Source organism: Bison bison, unplaced genomic scaffold (genome assembly GCF_000754665.1).
Source record: "Bison bison bison isolate TAMUID 2011002044 unplaced genomic scaffold, Bison_UMD1.0 scf7180017864535, whole genome shotgun sequence".
Taxonomy (NCBI): domain Eukaryota; kingdom Metazoa; phylum Chordata; class Mammalia; order Artiodactyla; family Bovidae; genus Bison; species Bison bison.
The window spans coordinates 2,315,372-2,334,702 of record NW_011495084.1 but is presented as its reverse complement, the minus strand read 5'-3'; the positions used below and the strand labels follow the sequence as shown (position 1 = coordinate 2,334,702).

At 38.6% G+C, this 19,331-nt stretch overlaps 1 protein-coding gene across 1 annotated transcript in view; it reads right to left on the bottom strand.

Moving 5' to 3' along the window:
- The window catches only part of ACSS3 (acyl-CoA synthetase short-chain family member 3), a 176,457-nt gene that overhangs the window by 67,621 nt on the left and 89,505 nt on the right, over nucleotides 1-19,331 (bottom strand). The window contains exon 9 of the mRNA XM_010832078.1: nucleotides 7,618-7,769. Coding sequence (XP_010830380.1) covers nucleotides 7,618-7,769 — 152 coding nt within the window. The remainder of the gene's footprint in view (nucleotides 1-7,617; nucleotides 7,770-19,331) is intronic.

Here is a 19,331-nt window from a genome sequence, read left to right as displayed (position 1 = left end):
GGAACAACAGACTGGTTCCAAATAGGAAAAGGAGTACGTCAAGGCTGTATATTGTCACCCTGTTTATTTAACTTCTATGCAGAGTACATCATGAGAAATGCTGGACTGGAAGAAGCACAAGCTGGAATCAAAATTGCCAGGAGAAATATCAATAACCTCAGATATGCAGATGACACCACCCTTATGGCAGCAAGTGAAGAGGAACTAAAAAGCCTCTTGATGAAAGTGAAAGAGGTGAGTGAAAAAGTTGGCTTAAAGCTCAACATTCAGAAAACGAAGATCATGGCATCTGGTCCCATCACTTCATGGCAAATAGATGGGGAAACAGTGGAAACAGTGTCAGATTTTACTTTTTGGGGGCTCCCAAATCACTACAGATGGTGACTGCAGCCATGAAATTAAAGACGCTTACTCCTTGGAAGGAAATTTATGACCAACCTAGGTAGCATATTCAAAAGCAGAGACATTAGTTTGCCAACAAAGGTTCGTCTAGTCAAGACTATGGTTTTTCCAGTGGTCATGTATGGATGTGAGAGTTGGACTGTGAAGAAAGCTGAGTGCTGAAGAATTGATGCTTTTGAACTGTGTTGTTGGAGAATACTCTTGAAAGTCCCTTGGACTGCAAGGAGATCTAACCAGTCCATCCTAAAGGAGACCAGTCCTGGGTGTTCATTGGAAGGAATGATGCTAAAGCTGAAACTCCAATACTTTGGCCACCTCATGCGAAGAGTTGACTCATTGGAAAAGACCCTGTTGCTGGGAGGGTTTTGGGGCAAGAGGAAAAGGGGACGACAGAGGATGAGATGGCTGGATGGCATCATCGAATTGATGGACATAAGTTTGAGTGGACACCGGGAATTAGGGATGGACAGGGAGGCCTGGCGTGCTGCGATTCATGAGGTCGCAAAGAGTCAGACGCAACTGAGTGACTGAACTGAACTGAAAGATTTTCAGCAGGAGAGTGGCACAGTAAGATTTTAGGTTTAGGAAGATGCTACTGGCAGGAGTGGGGAGGATGGAAGATAGTCAGGGCAGGATCCCAGGGCCCTGGGTTTGGGAGGCTATTACCATCACAGAGAAGTGGTGAGACCTAAACCCAGGCAGCCCTAGGGGGAAAAGATGGAGGTGGGTGGATTATCTGAGAAGTCTGAGCAACAGGACTTATCACCACTGACAACTCCTGTTTCCTTGAAAAGCCTTTTAGAAATATTTGTATGTTGTTGGAAGAAGAAAAACCAATACATAAACAACACCAAACCCAAACTTTAAAATACCTGATCCTGACTATGTCAAAGCCTTTGACTATGTGGATCACAATAAACTGTGGAAAATTCTGAAAGAGATGGGAATACCAGACCACCTGACCTGCCTCTTGAGAAACCTATATGCAGGTCAGGAAGCAACAGTTAGAACTGGACATGGAACAACAGACTGGTTCCAAATAGGAAAAGGAGTACGTCAAGGCTGTATATTGTCACCCTGTTTATTTAACTTCTATGCAGAGTACATCATGAGAAATGCTGGACTGGAAGAAGCACAAGCTGGAATCAAAATTGCCAGGAGAAATATCAATAACCTCAGATGTGCAGATGACACCACTCTAATGGCAGAAAGTGAACAGGAACTAAAAAGCCTCTTGATGAAAGTGAAAGAGGAGAGTGAAAAAGTTGGCTTAAAATTCAGCATTCAGAAAACGAAGATCATGGCATCTGGTCCCATCACTTCATGGCAAATAGATGGGGAAACAGCGGAAACAGTGTCAGACTTTATTTTTCTGGGCTCCAAAATCACTACAGATGGTGACTGCAGCCATGAAATTAAAGACGCTTATTCCTTGGAAGGAAAGTTATGACCAAACTAGATAGCATATTCAAAAGCAGAGACATTAGTTTGCCAACAAAGGTTCGTCTAGTCAAAGCTATGGTTTTTCCTGAGATCATGTATGGATGTGAGAGTTGGACTGTGAAGAGGGCTGAGCGCCGAAGAATTGATGCTTTTGAGCTGTGGTGTTGGAGAAGACTCTTGAAAGTCCCTTGGACTGCAAGGAGATCCAACCAGTCCATTGTGAAGGAGATCAGCCCTGGGATTTCTTTGGAGGGAATGATGCTAAAGCTGAAACTCCAGTACTCTGGCCACCTCATGCGAAGAGTTGACTCATTGGAAAAGACTCTGATGCTGCAAGGGATTGGGGGCAGGAGGAGAAGGGGACGACAGAGGATGAGATGGCTGGATGGCATCACTGACTCGATGGACGTGAGTCTGAGTGAACTCCGGGAGTTGGTGATGGACAGGGAGGCGTGGCGTTGAAACATTTTCCAACAGTGAAATTTCTCATTAATGACATTGCCACTATTTTATTAATTTCACAAACAGATGAATGCCCCATTTTAAAAATTCAAAAATGTATTTTTATTTAAAAATTTATAAAAGTGAAAATTAGCCATCTTTTCACAGGTATTTGGACTCTCTGGAGAGAATTTACTCATATTCATTATATACATCCTGTCTCTGCACTGTACAATACGGTAGCTACTAACTATCTCTGGCTATTTAAAATGTAGTTAAAATTGAAAAAAATTAAAAATATCAGTTTCTTCACAGTAGTAACCCTTTGTCAAGAGTTCAGTAGTGACATGTTGCTAGTAGTTACTGTGCTGTAGATATCAGTTTTACCAGATAGCGCTGCCCTAGATTGTAGAGTAACTCAGTATATGAGAGATACTCAGATGATGGCAACACATGGAAAGATGAACCTACTTCCAAATGTGTAACACTAAAAGGATAAACAAAATGACAATATACAGTATCTAGTGCAGAAAAAATGGAGAGAGAGATGAATGGGAATGAGACCTATACATCTTCCCTCATTTCTATATAAAATCAAGCACAATTCAACACTCAAATGAAGTTGAAAATTAAGCAATAAGGGAAACAGTAAAATGGCATTGTTGTTAAATTAATTTTATTCCTAAATACATAGGAAGCTGCATAGTAATGGATAAAAAGCCAAAGCCAAAATATGGTGAAGAATTTTTGGTAATAAAGTATAAGCAGAAGAAAACTAAAATGAATATTTTCTTTGAAGGTCCATAAACTACCAAACAATAGAAAACTACTCTTTACTTGTGCCAACATAGGTTAAATAAAACATATCATTTCAGTAATGCCTTATCAACTTCTAGTTCACACAACAGAACATCATCATTTTTTACATCAATGTCCCAGTGGTTAACTCCATCTTTTTCCTTCATTCTATTTTCTCCCCACTAGAAAATTCAAATAACCTTTTGAAAAAAACTCTCCACCATTTTATTACTGTTATTTTGGCTTCTGTTCAAACAGAACCGATTCTTCCCTCCAAGTCTCTTAACTGTCCTTTCAGACTTTTTATTTTGTCTGTTTTGCATTCTGAGTAATTTCGTCAGTAATATGCTATCATTTTAACAGAGCCTTTCATTGTATCCATATACTTATTTAGTTTACACTATCCACTGTACTTTTTTATTGTTTCATATCCAAGTTTAATAATTTTACATAAAAGTTGTTAGTTTACAACTGATTATCCTCAAAATACTTATTTTCAAGTTTGATTTGACTATATTACAAAAATAAGGTCAATTGGAATGAATCCATGTTCTGTTGATTTAAATAGCATTAGAGTTCTTCATGTATTTAGAATTTTATTTCCCACAGTCTTTTCAAAATAGAAGTTCTCTGTTGTCATTTGTATCTCTTTCTCTCTCTCTCCTATGCTCACCTTCTCTGTTCAATAGGTTTGTAACATCTAATGCCATAATGATGGTTCAGAATTATTAATCCACAGTGATACTTGGGATATCACAGATCCTATTCCAGGATGACGATGGGCAGTTTTGTTCAGTCTCTGATTGCTGGATGGTCCTTTGTCTGATTCAGACCCCTGGACCAACATCTGCTATAAGTCACAGTCCCAGAAAACAATTGACAGTCATTATTATCAGCCGCCTTTTCTGAGTGGTGTGTTAACACCCCAGCTCACCCTCAATCAGTGAGCAAACTCTGACTCCATAGGGAGTACAAGGCAACACTGGGTCCCTATTACTCTGCCAACACCTGCCTGCACACCTAGCAAGCCTCTGGCTTCGGCCACCCTTGCCATTTTGCCACTCTAATCCATTTCTAGTCCACAGAAGAGTTTATGTTTCAGCTCAGCACTGACGCTCTGCTTCTTCTTTTTCATATTAACTCTCATTGCTATGTAATTGGAAAAGAAAGGCTACATCAAAGTATGAGGTACTGCGCTATCTTGAATGAAAATCCCAGCAGAGATTATTTTTCTAACTTTACTGAAATTGAACTAGAAGATCATGGGGAAAAAAAAATCACTATGATGTATGAAAAAGAGCAGTGAATTAGAAAGCAGATGATAATAATAGCTAAGACAGTCTATGTTAAGAACAGTTCCAAGTGCTCTGCATGAATTACGTACCTTCTATTTTCATTATATTCTTGCACTAGCTCACACACACACAAAAAAGAACAGAGAGACTACATAACTTTCTGAAGGTCACACAGTCAGTAAATGGTAGATTTGAACCCAGGGAGTCTAACTCCATAGTCAGAATCCAAATTACCATACAGTACTGCCTAGCCCAGCTCTTGCCCTATAGTAGCTTTATAATCCTGGGAATGTTATTTTACCTCTTTGTGGCAAAGTTTTCTCTACTGTGAAATGAAATGATTTCACTAGACGATGTCTTACCTATTTTTCCAAACTCTAGTTGTCTGATAAAATAACATAGTTCTGGTTAGTTACCTATTTCAGAGTACCCTCTTAAATTTAGGGGAAATCTTTAAATTTATTTTAAAACAACCTTTGATGAGCTATGTAACATTTAAAAAGAAAATACCATCACAAAACATTCTACAAAAGGAGAGAGAAGCAAACTGCAAATCAATCTCAAGGCTGCGATTATAATATCTAAGAAATATCCATTCAGTAAGTCATCATGAAATTGCCTTGAACATAAATATAAAATTAAAGGTATAGTTGTATGAGAAGACTTGGGTTCTGGTTTTCATTCTGTCTCTAATCCAAACTTAACTTTTTTTGAACTCCGGTTGCCTACAGTAAGATAATTGGATTTTGGAGGTCTCTTCTAACATTCTGTTAGTCCACGAGTCAGAATCTATCAAAGTAGATCAGTGAAGGTACTATTCGTATAGACTATAAATATATGAAAAGGAAAAGCTGCATTTATCCCATGAGTGACAAAAATCCCTAGGTCAAGTTAGTCTGCTAACTTACTTTATATAGAAAGTGTTATGTTAATGGTATTTAGTTAGGAGTGTAGGCTCTAGTTAGATCGCCTGAGTTAGTTTCTTGCTAAGAAGTCACTTAACTTCTGGCCCTAACCTCCCTTACCTGTAAGATGAGAGTAATCATAATTCCTACTTATTGTGATAACCAGTGAGACAACAAACTATGACTGCTTATGCCTAGCACATAGTAGGTGATCAGCAAGTGTTTGCACTTATTAATAGTAGTCATTTGAATAATTAAGGCTGTTTTAGAGTCTGCATTCCTAAATAGATACTTAAAACATAGGTTCACTTCATCATGAATAACTTAAATGCCTAAAGACAAAGGGGCTTGATCAGGGGAGTTTATTGCAATTTCTCTTACATTAACATCTCATGGACTAAAATCTCATACTCTGTGTCTATACCTATTAGTTTGAAAGAGTTGGTATTTTGGTATTGAAATTCATTCAATACCAAATGAATACCTATTAAATCTGATATTTAATAGGTGTTCATTTATTGGTGATTTAATAGGTATTCATTTGGTATTATTTGACCCTTTATATGGAGAAGGCAATGGCACCCCACTCCAGTACTCTAGCCTGGAAAATCCCAGCCTGGTGGGCTGCAGTCCAAGGGGTCGCTAAGAGTCTGACACGACTGAGCCACTTCCCTTTCACTTTTCACTTTCATGCACTGGAGAAGGAAATGGCAACCCACTCCAGTGTTCTTGCCTGGAGAATCCCAGGGACGGGGGAGCCTGGTGGGCTGCCATCTATGGGGTCGCACAGAGTCGGACACGACTGAAGCGACTTAGCAGCAGACCCTTTATCCTTCAGGCAAATTAGAAATGGTTTCTTGCCTTTCCAGTGAAGGATGTCATCTGAAACCCATGTACCAAATGGGAAACGATGATGTAGCAAACAACAGACTGTAGCTTGGTCGTCACACCCCCCTGCCCTGTGATCAGAATGCCTTTGTCAGAAAGGGACGCTGCAAGAATCAGGGCACTATTTCTTCAAAACCCCTGCACTTACTTGTGTTAAGACATGGAGACTATACACAGCCTCAGATGTTTTTACCAAAACCTATGTTTCTCTTCTTTTACTGAAACAGAGTAAACGAAATCACAATGTAGTAAATAAAGTGAATAGAAATATAAGAGTATTTTATGAACACATTGTATGCTCATTTTATGAACATTTTATGTAAATCCAGATCCCTTTTTTTTTTCCCAAAAAGGAAACAAATGAACCAAATCACTGACCCTGCCCAAATTGAAATCTTCTTGCTTACATCTGCAATTGCTGTACGGTATCTGTTTTAACCCCTTCTTTGGGTCATAGCAGCATAAAATTCATAACATCTGGAATTTAATTTAAAAATTTCAAACTGACTTAATTTAAAACCAATTTTGACTTGAAAAAACTACAAAATCCTTTTAGTTTATGATAGCAGTGACCTATTTCAGAAAGGTTCAATGAGAACTGATGCTGGAAACTGCCTTGAAGATACAAATTGCTATAATGTACATATCATTAAGCTAAAATGAATGGCAATAAAACAGCACAAAAGTATCTATTCTGAGCACATTATTACAAAACAACAGGAAAATAATTTCCTTCACTCTTTCAACATAGGTAATTTGGACTATAATTTGCACATTTTATCTTTATAAGTAAAATCGAGTATTTTCCCTCTATTTAGACTATTAGTCTATTTTCAAAAGGTAGATATTATATATATACATATATATTTATATATATGTACATGTGCAGGCTAAGTCGCTTCAGTCTGTCTGACCTTTTGGACTGTAGCCCGCCAGGCTCCTCTGTGCATGGGATTCTCCAGGCAAGAGTACTGGAGTGGGTTGCCAAGACTTCCTCCAGGGGATCTTCCTGACCCCGGGATCAAACCCGCGTCTCTTATGTTTCCTGCATTGACAGGTGGGTTCTTTACTACCAGAGAGAGTGGGGCTTCCCAGGTGGCGCTAGTGGTAAAGAACTACATTACAAACTCACACACATATACATATATATTTAAATCACAGTTAGCCTTCTGCTTTAAGGAAAATATAAGCAGAGTAGTTTTAAAAAGAGAACTATTTTGAGAAAATTTGAACAGAAATAAACAGGACGTGGTATTAAAAAATATTCACAGTATAGCTAAATTTCCAACTCTTTCAAAAATACATTTAGAACAGCCATTCTTAACATTCAGAACCTCTGACATCTTCTGTAACGGTACTGCCGTGCTAGAAAAAATGTACAGTGTTCGGTTATTCACTGTGATTGCAGTTTTTAATGTAATTTGCCCTGCGTATCCCAAGTTCACCTTGTCAGCGAGTACTGCTTCCCCAAGGCTGCCCCAGGGTCCTGTTGACGGATCGCTCTAATTGCAGTCGGCGCTGTAAACAAGGCAGCCACTCCATGCTCCGCGAGCACACGGAAATAGGCGCCAGCATCTGGTGTCCCCACAGGCTTCCCCTACAACGAGATTCATTCAAAGCGTCACCGGATAAAATCTCTCCTATTTCATTGACTGTTCAATACTTACACATTTAACATAGCAATATTAATAAAATGGGGTTCTCACCGTATCTTAGTTTTAATATGTTCCCATGTTCTGTCATAAATAAACAAAATGCCCAGGCATCAGACAAGCGATTTGCTCCAATACTGTATCCTAAAAGCTTTTCAAATAGCAGCTTCTCCTTTCTTAAGTTTTGAAACACAAAGGACTAGAAATATATATATATATAATTAAATCAATAAAACAGTCTTCTATTTTCCAAGTAATTAAATATATTGTTTTGTCTGGCAGACTAAATGAGAAATGTGGTTGCTATGAATTTCTAACATTACACATTTTTCATGATCTCCATTAAAAATGGCAATAGCAAGTCTCAAAATATATGAGAAGACAGAAAAACCTGGAATCACAATGATTTCTCAGCACTGACCTTTTCAATTAAATGTCTCACTTCAAGAAAACCAATTTCTAAGAATTTAAACAAATCTAATAAGATATCTCAAAATGTAGGTTTTCTACAGCCTCAAAATGACATTATGCATGTTCAACAAATAATCCACTCACAAAAACTTAACAATCTTTGTGGACTATGCAATTCAAAAGGACACAAAACATTTTTAACTGAAAATGAGCATGGCATAAATAAATCAGTAATTCTGTAAAAAATCAAAGTATCTCATAAAATCTATGTTGGTTCAACTATATTCCTTCATTCCTCAATCCATTCTCATCACTGGTACTTCTTCCTTTGTTTCTGAAGTCAGGTCCTGGAATGTTTATATGTATATAATGTATATTTCACAATCAAATCCTTTTGGAAGTGGTTGAGATAAATAGGTTTCCTATTTTGGACCATTTCTTGAAGACTGAAGAGCATATGATCATCCTTTGGACCTTATATCCTGGAAAACACACTTGGGAAACACTGAGCTATCGTAAGCAAAGAAAAGAAGAGAAAAAGAAAGAAGGAGGGAGGGAGGGAGGAAAGAATTTGCTGCTGCTGCTAAGTCACCCCAGTTGTGTTCGACTCTGTGTGACCCACAGACGGCAACCCACCAGGCTCCCCCGTCCCTGTGATTCTCCAGGCAAGAACACTGGAGTGGGTTGCCATTTCCTTCTTCAATGCATGAAAGTGAAAAGTGAAAGGGAAGAATTTGCTAGAAGCCAACTTAGAGGTCTCCCCAAACAACTAATAAAAGTGGATAATGATATGACATTTATCATAAGTATGATATGATAGCCGTTTAATAATTTTGATTCACTATCCACTTCTAATTGGATCTCTCCTAGGGTACTATTTAGTTTTCACATATTTTTTAAAGTTATTCTCAATATTCTTTAATATAGTTATACTTTCCTTTTTTTAATTACCTCTTTATTTTATTGTTACTTCTCCTTTTGCTCTTTAAATACCAAAGATACTTCTTGCAATTAGAAATTCATTTTTATTATCACAACTACCCTGAAAACCTGATTTTAATTTATTTCACTACCATCGTAGGATTTCATTACCATCGCAGGTCAACACATTGATGTAGTAGAAAAAGCTGCCAAATACATTCTGGCAACTCAGGTATGTAATTTAACTTATACATTTTGAAGGCATGAGCATATCAGCACCAACTTTATTATTTCTAACCAAGGCAGGTAAAGATTTGACTTTTACTTCTTCAGTCTGTCTTAGGCACTGATCACCGGGGGCAGTAGACTGTAACCTTGGAAACTTCACCTCACCCCCATATAAATGATTTTTCAACTGACCTTACACAATTGGCTTGCCCTGTCAATGCTGCCATTTTCTTGTCTGCCAAATAAGAATAAATTGCTTTTCCAATAAGTCTTTGATAAGCTAAAAGCACTGAGATAATATTTTAAAGTGGTTTGACCTCTACTGAAGAAGGTTATTTTATAGCCAATTTGAGTTGAATTCTACTACAGTGCCAGTGTCACGAGACAATGATAGTATACTCACTGAAGAGTGACATTAGTCACAAAGAAAATGCTACACCACAGTGACGACCTACACACAGGACACTATTTATTGTATTTTACAGCACCTTCAAATTAATTATATCCAAGGATAATGAAACAATAGTTCATTAGAAATAATAGTTAAAACTGTACCATATTTTTATAGATAATAAATTCTGACCCTGCATCAAACAAAATTCCATTAATATTATATTTATTAAGCATAAAAAATGATGATAACATGTCATTACAATTAGGATACTAATGGAAGTGATGAATAAAAGCTCACACTTTTTTGTAAGTTAGTTGAACTATGAAAGGTTCAGTTATCTTGCATTAGATTGTCTATTCCTCAGAAGAACATGAGGCAATGAGTGATATTTTTTTATTATGGAATTCAAGTTCTTTCAGCCGCTCAGTTGTGTCCAACTCTTTGCAACCCCATGGACTGCAACACGTCAGGTTTCCCTGTTCATCACTCACTCCCGGAGCTTTCTCAAACTCATGTCCACTGAGTTGGTGATGCCATCCAGCCATCTCATCCTCTGTCATTCCCTTCTCCTCCCGCCTTCAATCTTTCCCAGCATCAGGGTCTTTTAAAATGAGTCAGTTCTTTGTATCAGGTGGCCAAAGTATTGGAGTTTCAACTTCATTATCAGTCCATTCAATGAATATTCAGGACTGATTTCCTTTAGGATGGATTGGTTGGATCTCCTTGCAGTCCAAGGGACTCTCAAGAGTCTTCTCCAACACTACAGTTCAAAAGCATCAATTCTTTACCAATCAGCTTTCTTTATAGTCCAACTCTCACATCCACACATGACTACTGGAAAAACCATAGCTTTGACTAGATGGACCTTTGTTGACAAAGTAATGCCTCTGATTTTTAGTATGCTGTAGAGGTTGGTCATAGATTTTCTTCCAAGGAGCAAGCATCTTTTAACTTCATAGCTGCAGTCAACATCTGCAGTGATTTTGGAGACTGTCCCTGAAAAAAGTCTCTTATTGTTTCCATTGTTTCCCCATCTATATGCCATGAAGAGATGGGACTGGACACCATGATCTTAGTTTTCTGAATGTTGAGTTTTAAGCTAGCTTCTTCACTCTTCTCTTTCACTTTCATCAAGAGGCTCTTTAGTTCTTCTTTGCTTTCTGCCATAAGGGTGGTGTCATCTGCATATCTGATGTTATTTCTATTTCTCCCAGCAATCTTGATTCCGGCTTGTACTTCTTCCAGCCCGGCATTTTGCATGATGTACTCTACATCATGCAAACTAAATAAGCAGGGTGACAATATTCAGCCTTGATGTACTCCTTTCCAGATTTGAAACCAGTCTGTTGTTGCGTGTACAGTTCTAACTGTTGCTTCTTGATCTGCATACAGATTTCTCAGGAGGCAGGCAAGGTGGTCTAGTATTCCCATCTCTTTAAGAATTTTGCATAGTTTGTTGTGATCCACACAGTCAAAGGCTTTGGCGCAGTCAATAAAGTTGATGTTTTTCTGGAACTCTCTTGCTTTTTTGAAGATCCAGCGGATGTTGGCAACTTGATCTTTGGTTCCTCTGCATTTTCTAAAACCAGCTTGAACATCTGAAAGTTCACGGTTCATATACTATTGAAGCCTGACTTGGAGAATTTTGAGCATTACTTTGCTAGCATGTGAGATGAGTGCAATTGTTCAGTAGTTTGAGCATTCTTTGGCATTGCCTTTCTTTGGGATTGGAATGGAATGAAAACTGACCTTTTCCAGTCCTGTGGCCACTGTTGAGTTTTCCAAATTTGCTGGAATATTGAGTGCAGCACTTTCACAGCATCATCTTTCAGGATTTGAAATAGCTCAACTGGAATTCTATCACCTCCACTAGCTTTGTTCGTAGTGATGCTTCCTAAGGGCCCCTTGGCTTCACACTCCAGGATGCCAGAGACTAGATGAATGATCACACCATTGTGTTTATCTGGGTCATGAAGATGTTTTTTGTATAGTTCTTCTGTGTATTCTTGCCACCTCTCCTTACTATCTTCTGCTTCTGTTAGGTCCATACCATTTCTGTCCTTACTGTGCCCATCTTTGCATGAAATGGTGTCTTGGTGTCTCTCATTTTCTTGAAGAGATCTAGAGATCTCCTTCCCATTCTATTGTTTTCCTTTGTTTCTTTGCATTGATCACTGAGGAAGGCTTTCATCTCTCTCCTTGCTCTTCTTTTGAACTCTGCATTCAGATGGGTGTACTTTTCCTTTTCTCCTTTGCCTTTCAGTATCAACAGCACTTCAGTCACTCAGTCGTGTCTGACTCTGTGACCCCATGGACTGCAGCACGCCAGGCTTCCCTGTCCATCACCAGCTCCCAGAGTTTACTCAAACTCATGTCCATTGAGTCTGTGATGCTATCTAACCCTCTCATCCTCTGTCAGCCCCTTCTCCTCCCACCTTCAATCTTTCCCAGCAACAGGGTCTTTTCAAATGCATCAGCTCTTCGCATCAGGTGGCCAATAATTGGAGTCTCAGCTTCAAAATCAGTCCTTCCAATGAACACCCAGGACTGATTTCCTTTAGGATGGACTGGTTGGATCTCCTTGCAGTCCAAGGAACTCTCAAGAGTCTTCTCCAACACCACAGTTCAAAAGCATCAGCTCTTCGGCACTCAGCTTTCTTTATAGTCCAACTCTCACATCCATACATGACTGGAAAAACCATAGCCTTGATTAGACGGACCTTGTTGGCAAAGTATTGTCTCTGCTTTGTAATATGCTGTCTAGGTGGGTCATAACTTTTCTTCCAAGGAGTAAGCGTCTTTTTATTTCATGGCTGCAGTCAGCTTTGCCTTTAGCTTCTCTTTTTTTCTCAGCTATTTGTAAGGTTATACTCCTCAGATAATCATTTTGCCTTTTTGCATTTCTTTCTCTTGGGGATGGTCTTGATCCCTGCCTCCTGTACAATGTCATGAACCTCCGTCCATAGTTCTTTAGGCACTCTGTCTATCAGATCTAATCCCTTAAATCTATTTGTCAATTCCATTGTATAATCGTAAGGGATTTGATTTAGGTCATACCTGAATGGTCTAGTGGTTTTCCCTACTTTCTTCAATTTAAGTCTAAATTTTGCAATAAGGAGTTTATGATCATGAATTCCTTATTTCAGAATTACTTTAACATTTATGAATTTATTTACTTTCTTAAAACTTCTATTCAATCTCAAATCTTGATATAAATATGTTATATCAAAGAAATTATTGTTTCCCAAAACAGCCTGCTGATTAACATAAACATTAAGTTCTGGATGATATAACAGCTCAGCAAATACAACACAGCACAAAATAAGATCTGTCATCAGAAACCATTGTTGCATACAATCATAATACATTAGACCGTGCTAACATATTCATTCATTTAATAAATATTTATTGGTCATCTACTATGGGCTAGATACTCTTAAAAATCCTAGGAATAATTTTTTGAACAAGCCAGGAAAGGTCCTGCTCTAAAGGAACTTATACTCTAGTAATTATGGAGGGTTACGGAGGACACGGTGGCTCAGATGGTAAGGAATCCACCTGCCATGCAAGACATATGGGTTTAATCCCTGGGTTGGGAAGATCCCCTGGAGAAGAGGATGGCTACCCACTTCAGTAGACAGAGGAGCCTGGACAGGCTGGCAAGCTTCAGTCCATGAGGCTGCAAAGAGTCAGACATGACTGAGTGACTAACATCTTCAATTTCATGTAGTAATACTATTAAAAATTACATAGTAGGTGCTGTAAGCTATTTTGTGTCTAATAAATGGAAAAGACCATCATGACAAACATAGGACCCATATATCTTCAACACTAGTAACTTCAGAAAACTGAAGCAAAGCTAGTAAGCCTCCTGAACCACAAACTCTAAATGAAAATGACTTAATAATAATCAAACAGCTTATTGATTTGATGGAATACTCTCCGCTCCTCCCCTCCTGTACATCATTGGCTCACGTGCACATATACACATCCATGCACACATAAGTAATACAACTCCTTTACAATGCTTTTAAAAATTAACCATTAATACACTAAGCATGCTGAGTTGCTTGGAGACACTGACTCCAGAACTTGCATATTCAATAAGGGGCAATAGTCCCAAACCCATTCAATTTTAAAATAAGAAGAGTCTAAGATTATAGGAATTTTCAACAAACACACACATCCAAAGCAGTAATACAGCTAAAAGGTAGCAATAACTGAAAATCTCTTTAAAATTCAGTCAATGTCATTACCATTTGCTTTGATTTCCTTCCTCTGAAGTCTACAGTGTTTTGGTTGCTACCCAGAAAACAAAGGCAGGAAGCAATTGCTAAATGGCAAAGCAGAGATTATGAGCTTTCAGCTGTTACAAATCATGAATTTTTAACATTGGAGATTTATAAAATGTCAACTGCTTACATTTACACATTGTGGTTAGCAATGGTACAAAGCATGGAGAATGTGACAGTTTTCTTAGACACCAAATATCATAAAATTAAGCTTCACTTACAAACCATCTAGGCCTTACTGCTTCAAGGTTGTTAATATTAATGCACCACAAGTGTAAGTTCAGAGTCAGAAAAAGGTAGTATCTAGACTTCTCACACAGTTTCCAATAGCTTAATTTTTCAACACAGAAGACTGTGGAATACAACAACTTAAAACAAAGGTATACTTAAATATTAAATTTTTGAGCAAAAAAAAATTTAATTGACTTAATTACTAATCCTATGATTTCATTTTATTCAAGGCTTGGGGGTCAAGAGTATGTATGATTTCTTAGACTCTGACATAACATTTTTGAGTCAACTACAGTTTTTGCCTCTTTTTGTGGCAAGATTTGAAATACACTTGGTCTCTTTTTGAACACTACTTCTGAGAATGTCATCGAAGGCATGTTTTTACTGCAGTTCGAAAGTGAAGACAGCAAAAATCCCTTATGGACTACTCCTGAATTTCATTTCAGGAGACAGGTGCAGCAGAGTCGGCTGATTTATTTTGGGAGAATGATGAAATAGGCGATAGCATTTGTTGAGTTTCTATGACATGCCTGGTGCCTTTATCAAGGGATACGAGTTTGGGCATGCAACATCTAAACTGGAGACTTGTCAACACATAAGCAATTCTCCAGGGTATATTATTTAGTGAAAAAGCCAAACATAGAATAGTGTGCATACCATTTGCACAAGGCTGTTTGTAGACAAAAAGAAAAGATGCGGTTTATACATGAATGAACTACTGTAAACAAGAGATTGACTGCTTCCAAGTAAGAGAAATTGGATAGCTGAGCACAGAGAACAGGGAGATGCATGCTCTTTACCCTTTTGTGAGCTCTGAAATATGTGCCAAGTGACTATATGCTTTGTTTTTGTTTAGTTGCTGAGTCATGTCCAATTTCTGTGACCCCATGGACTGTAGCCTACTATGCTCCTCCGTCCATGAGATTTTCCAAGCAGGAGTACTGGAGTGGGTTGCCATTTCCTTCTCCAGAGGATCTTCCTGACCCAGGGAGTAAATATACCTATAAAGACAATTTACTAACTAAAAAATTATATCGACTGACTCTATTTGCTAGAGATTTTTCACCAGTCCATGGGCTTCACCTGTGAGGATATGCTTTTATCTTGCTTTCCTTCATTGTATCCATGTTGCTGCTGCTTCTTAGTCACTCCAGTCATGTCCGACTCTGTGCGACCCTAAGGACTGCAGCTTGCCAGGCTCCTCTGTCCATGGGATTCTCTAAGAGTGTTAGAGTGCGTTGCCATGCCCTCCTTCAGGGGATCTTCCCAACCAAGGGACTGAACCCAGGTCTCCTGCACTGCAGGAAGATTCTTTACCGCTGAGCCACCAGGGAAGCCCCCATTATATCCATACCACCATCTAAATCAATTCTAAACCAGTGATTGCCACAACTAAATATACATTAGAACTTCTCAGAATTCCTTTGAAAGGTACCAATGCCTGGTCCCCACTCCTTGAGAGTCTGATCTAATCAGCCTTGATATGGGGTTGGATATTGTTATGTTTTATGTGTCCTCAAAGTAATTATTAATATAATCCACAGCCAGGATTGAGAAACCAATGCCTAGTCCTTAGACTAAGCATTACCTAAGGCTTCTCTGGTGGCCCAGTGGTAAAGAATTCGCCTGCCAATACAGGAGTTGCAGGAGACCCAGGTTTGATCCCTGGGTCAGGAAGATCCCCTGGAGGAGGACATGGCAATCCACTCCAGTATTTTTGCCTGGAAAATCCCATGAAGAGAGGAGCCTGGCAGGGTACACAGTCCATGGGGTTGCAAAAGAGTCAGACATGACTGAAACAATTGAACACATTACCTAAGGCTAGGCTATTTTTTCACTATCTACCTGCCTGGTTATCCCAGTAGATGAGCCTAGAATTTAACACTAAATTTTGCTGCTTTTTTCCATATGTTATCAATAAATGAGCCAATCTAAGTATTGATAAAAAGAATATATTGATATGTGAAATCTGATAATAGGAGGCCATTTACTGAGAAAACAATTGAAGAGAAATGCCTTATTCCCCCAATTACTTATGCCTTGATCCCTAAATCAGATTCCAGACTGGAGATACCGATATCTATATCTATATATCATGATTTGTAGACTTAGCACCCTGTGTAAAACTGCCTTATCCACAAAGATGAAACGATTAACCCCTGCTCAGCAGAGGTTAATGTGTTGTCCAGAGACCACTGAAAATTAAGTTTTAGTTTGGGGTTTTACTTTGGTTTTATTACTGCTTGAAAGCAATATACCTTTATCTTTAAATGAAGGGTTTCTGATCTGAATTTCAGAGGGGTTCATAAATATTCTGATTTTTTTTAATGTGTATATGCTCTTTTTCCTAGGGAAGGAAGTCAATTGCTTTTATCAGTTTCTGAAATCCTTCATAACCAAAAGATTTCTACATATATCCCTAGGTTTCTAGGTAAAATCTCTTTAAGATTTTGTTTCACTCTGAGAAACAGCTTGATGAAGCTAGAGGGCAGATGATCATAACTCAGTTCATTTTCCCCCCAACAGGGTGGATAAGCCTCCCTATTGCTACCCTCTTAATCCACTTTTACAAAGGGCTGCAAATAGTCTCAAAAATCCAAACTTAGTGTCCTGTCTGAGGTCCCCAACCACACTGTCTTGTTTATCCCCCTATTATTTTGATTACAAGAATTTGCCATTTTTGTAAATCAAAGCCAGTCAAATATCAGAAGTTTCATGTGGTTCAAATTAATGCTTTGAATACATTTGCTATTTTGACAATCCCTCTTCACTATCTCCTGTGGTAGATACCACAGAGTTGCAGTTCCTCAGGTTTGAGTCCTTGCCTTTCTTCGGTTAGGAAGGATAGGCTCTAGCTTCCAGCCTGAAAAGGTAAGACTTCTCCATGCCTACATTCAGGCTGCATATGTTGATCTATAACCTCATCTAGATCTATCCCTTTTCGACAAACTTTCAGCCATAAGGTGAATAGCACCTGAGGATCTAATATATAATATAGTGACTAACAGTTGACAATACCATATCACTGAAATTTGTTAAGAGTAGAATTTAAATATTCTCAACAGGAAAAGAATGATTAATATGTGAGACATTTTAGTTAAGCAAATGGGAGAAATCCCTTCATAAGGTACATGCAGGCATGCACGCTCAGCTGTCATGTCTGACTGTCTGCGACCCCATGGACTGTAACCTGCTAGGCTTCTCTGTGCATGGGATTCTCCAGGAAAGAATACCGGAGTGGGTTAGCATTTCCTCCTCCGGGGAATCTTTCTGACCCAGGGATGGAACCTGCGTCTCTTGCATCTCCTGCATTGGCAGGTGGAGTCTACCACTGAGCCGCCTGGGAAGCCCTTATGATGCACACATGTATCAGACAGCCTAAATTTTATTCGCCAATTATACCTCAATAGAGTTTTAAACAATCAAAAATAGGTCTGTCCGTTTTGGTTTGTTTTCTTCCCCTGCCTTTTCCCAACTCTGAGAGTTGACCATACTGACACTTTTGACGATCTTACCCTCAATGGGATAAACCATTTCTTTCACCTAGGTAATAAACGTTATTAAAAAGATGCTTACTTTCAAAAGTTATTAATGCCAAGTAAATGAAGCAGAGCACAGTAATCGGTAATTCCACAGACCCAGTGCTGAGCTAATGAGGGACTCTGACATATGTACCGTTCTCAGCAATCAGAGAATATTTATCACTAGGATAGCTGGTAGTTCAAGGCTAGTTAAAAGCAGGACTGCTCTCCTCTCTGAATTCCTCCATGCGGATGAGCAATCACTCTGCTATATCCTGTAATGAAGGAACAAATTCAGGCTCTCTTTACTCATAGCAAGGAGTGAGAATTCACTGTTAGAGAAACTAAATGGCCTCTTGCATTATTACACCAACAGGTTCCCGCCCAGAAAATAAAGTGTATTCCGTATGTATACTGCAATTCAAAGTGTATTCAAAATAAAGTGTATTCAATATGTATACTGCAATTCAACCTGAGGCTGTACAAAGTCTAACTCTTCCACACCGTTCCATAATTTACCAAATACAAACTTCAGCATGCTCTTGTTTCTCCATGTTAAAAATAAAATGAACACACAAACTTTCCTAGGAGACTGCCCTCATACACCCAAATTGCCAAAGCTCTCTTCAGTCTTGTTCTGCCAGCCCTCTCTCCGTAGCACTTAGCTCACCGATTCCTCATCTTCTGGAAGACCTCCCCTCCACTGGTTTTTAGGAAATGGCTTTCTGATTCCTTTATCACTTTTCACTTTCTCACCCTCAATTTATATTGGTTTCCTTTCTCAGACTTCACCTCGCTGCATAACCTGATCACTTTAGGTACCTGAATTATTAACTCTTTCACATTTCTAATTCTGAAAGTTCTTCTGAGTTTCAAACCTCACTTCCCAACACCACACAAATGTCTGAGTAGCTCCTTTAAACTCAACATTACCAAAACTAAAAGTACCGTTCTCTCCTCCACAATAGCCGTCACTCCTACTACAGTATTTCAGTTGACAACCGCCACTACAGCAGCTGTCCTAGCTGAAGACATCTCAACTATTTTCAATTTCCTTTTTACCTTTGTCCTACAATATCCACCTGACACTCTAACATCCTGCCTTCTCCTTTATGTTCAGATCACGGATACTCTGGTTCTGGCATATAGTAGAGCAAACTAGTCTGCACTACTCAAGTTTCCCAACTGTTCATCTCAAAATTATGAACCCAAGGACAGAGACTTTGCAGCCAGAAAACCTTGCTTCGAATCCCAGCTCCATCACTCTTATGCTATTGGCAAAGTTATTTAATGTCTCCGAAACTAAGTTTCTACAACTGTAAATAGGTAGGCAAAATATTTATCCCATGAGTTTGGAGACAGAATTAATTAAAACCATATAAACTGCTTAGAGGAGTTCCTATCACTCAACACTCATCCATAGAAGCTGCTGTTATTACTTGGACTATATCATCCACAAACCTTTACTGTCTACTCTAGTCCTAAACTTCTCTTAAGGGACTAATAGAA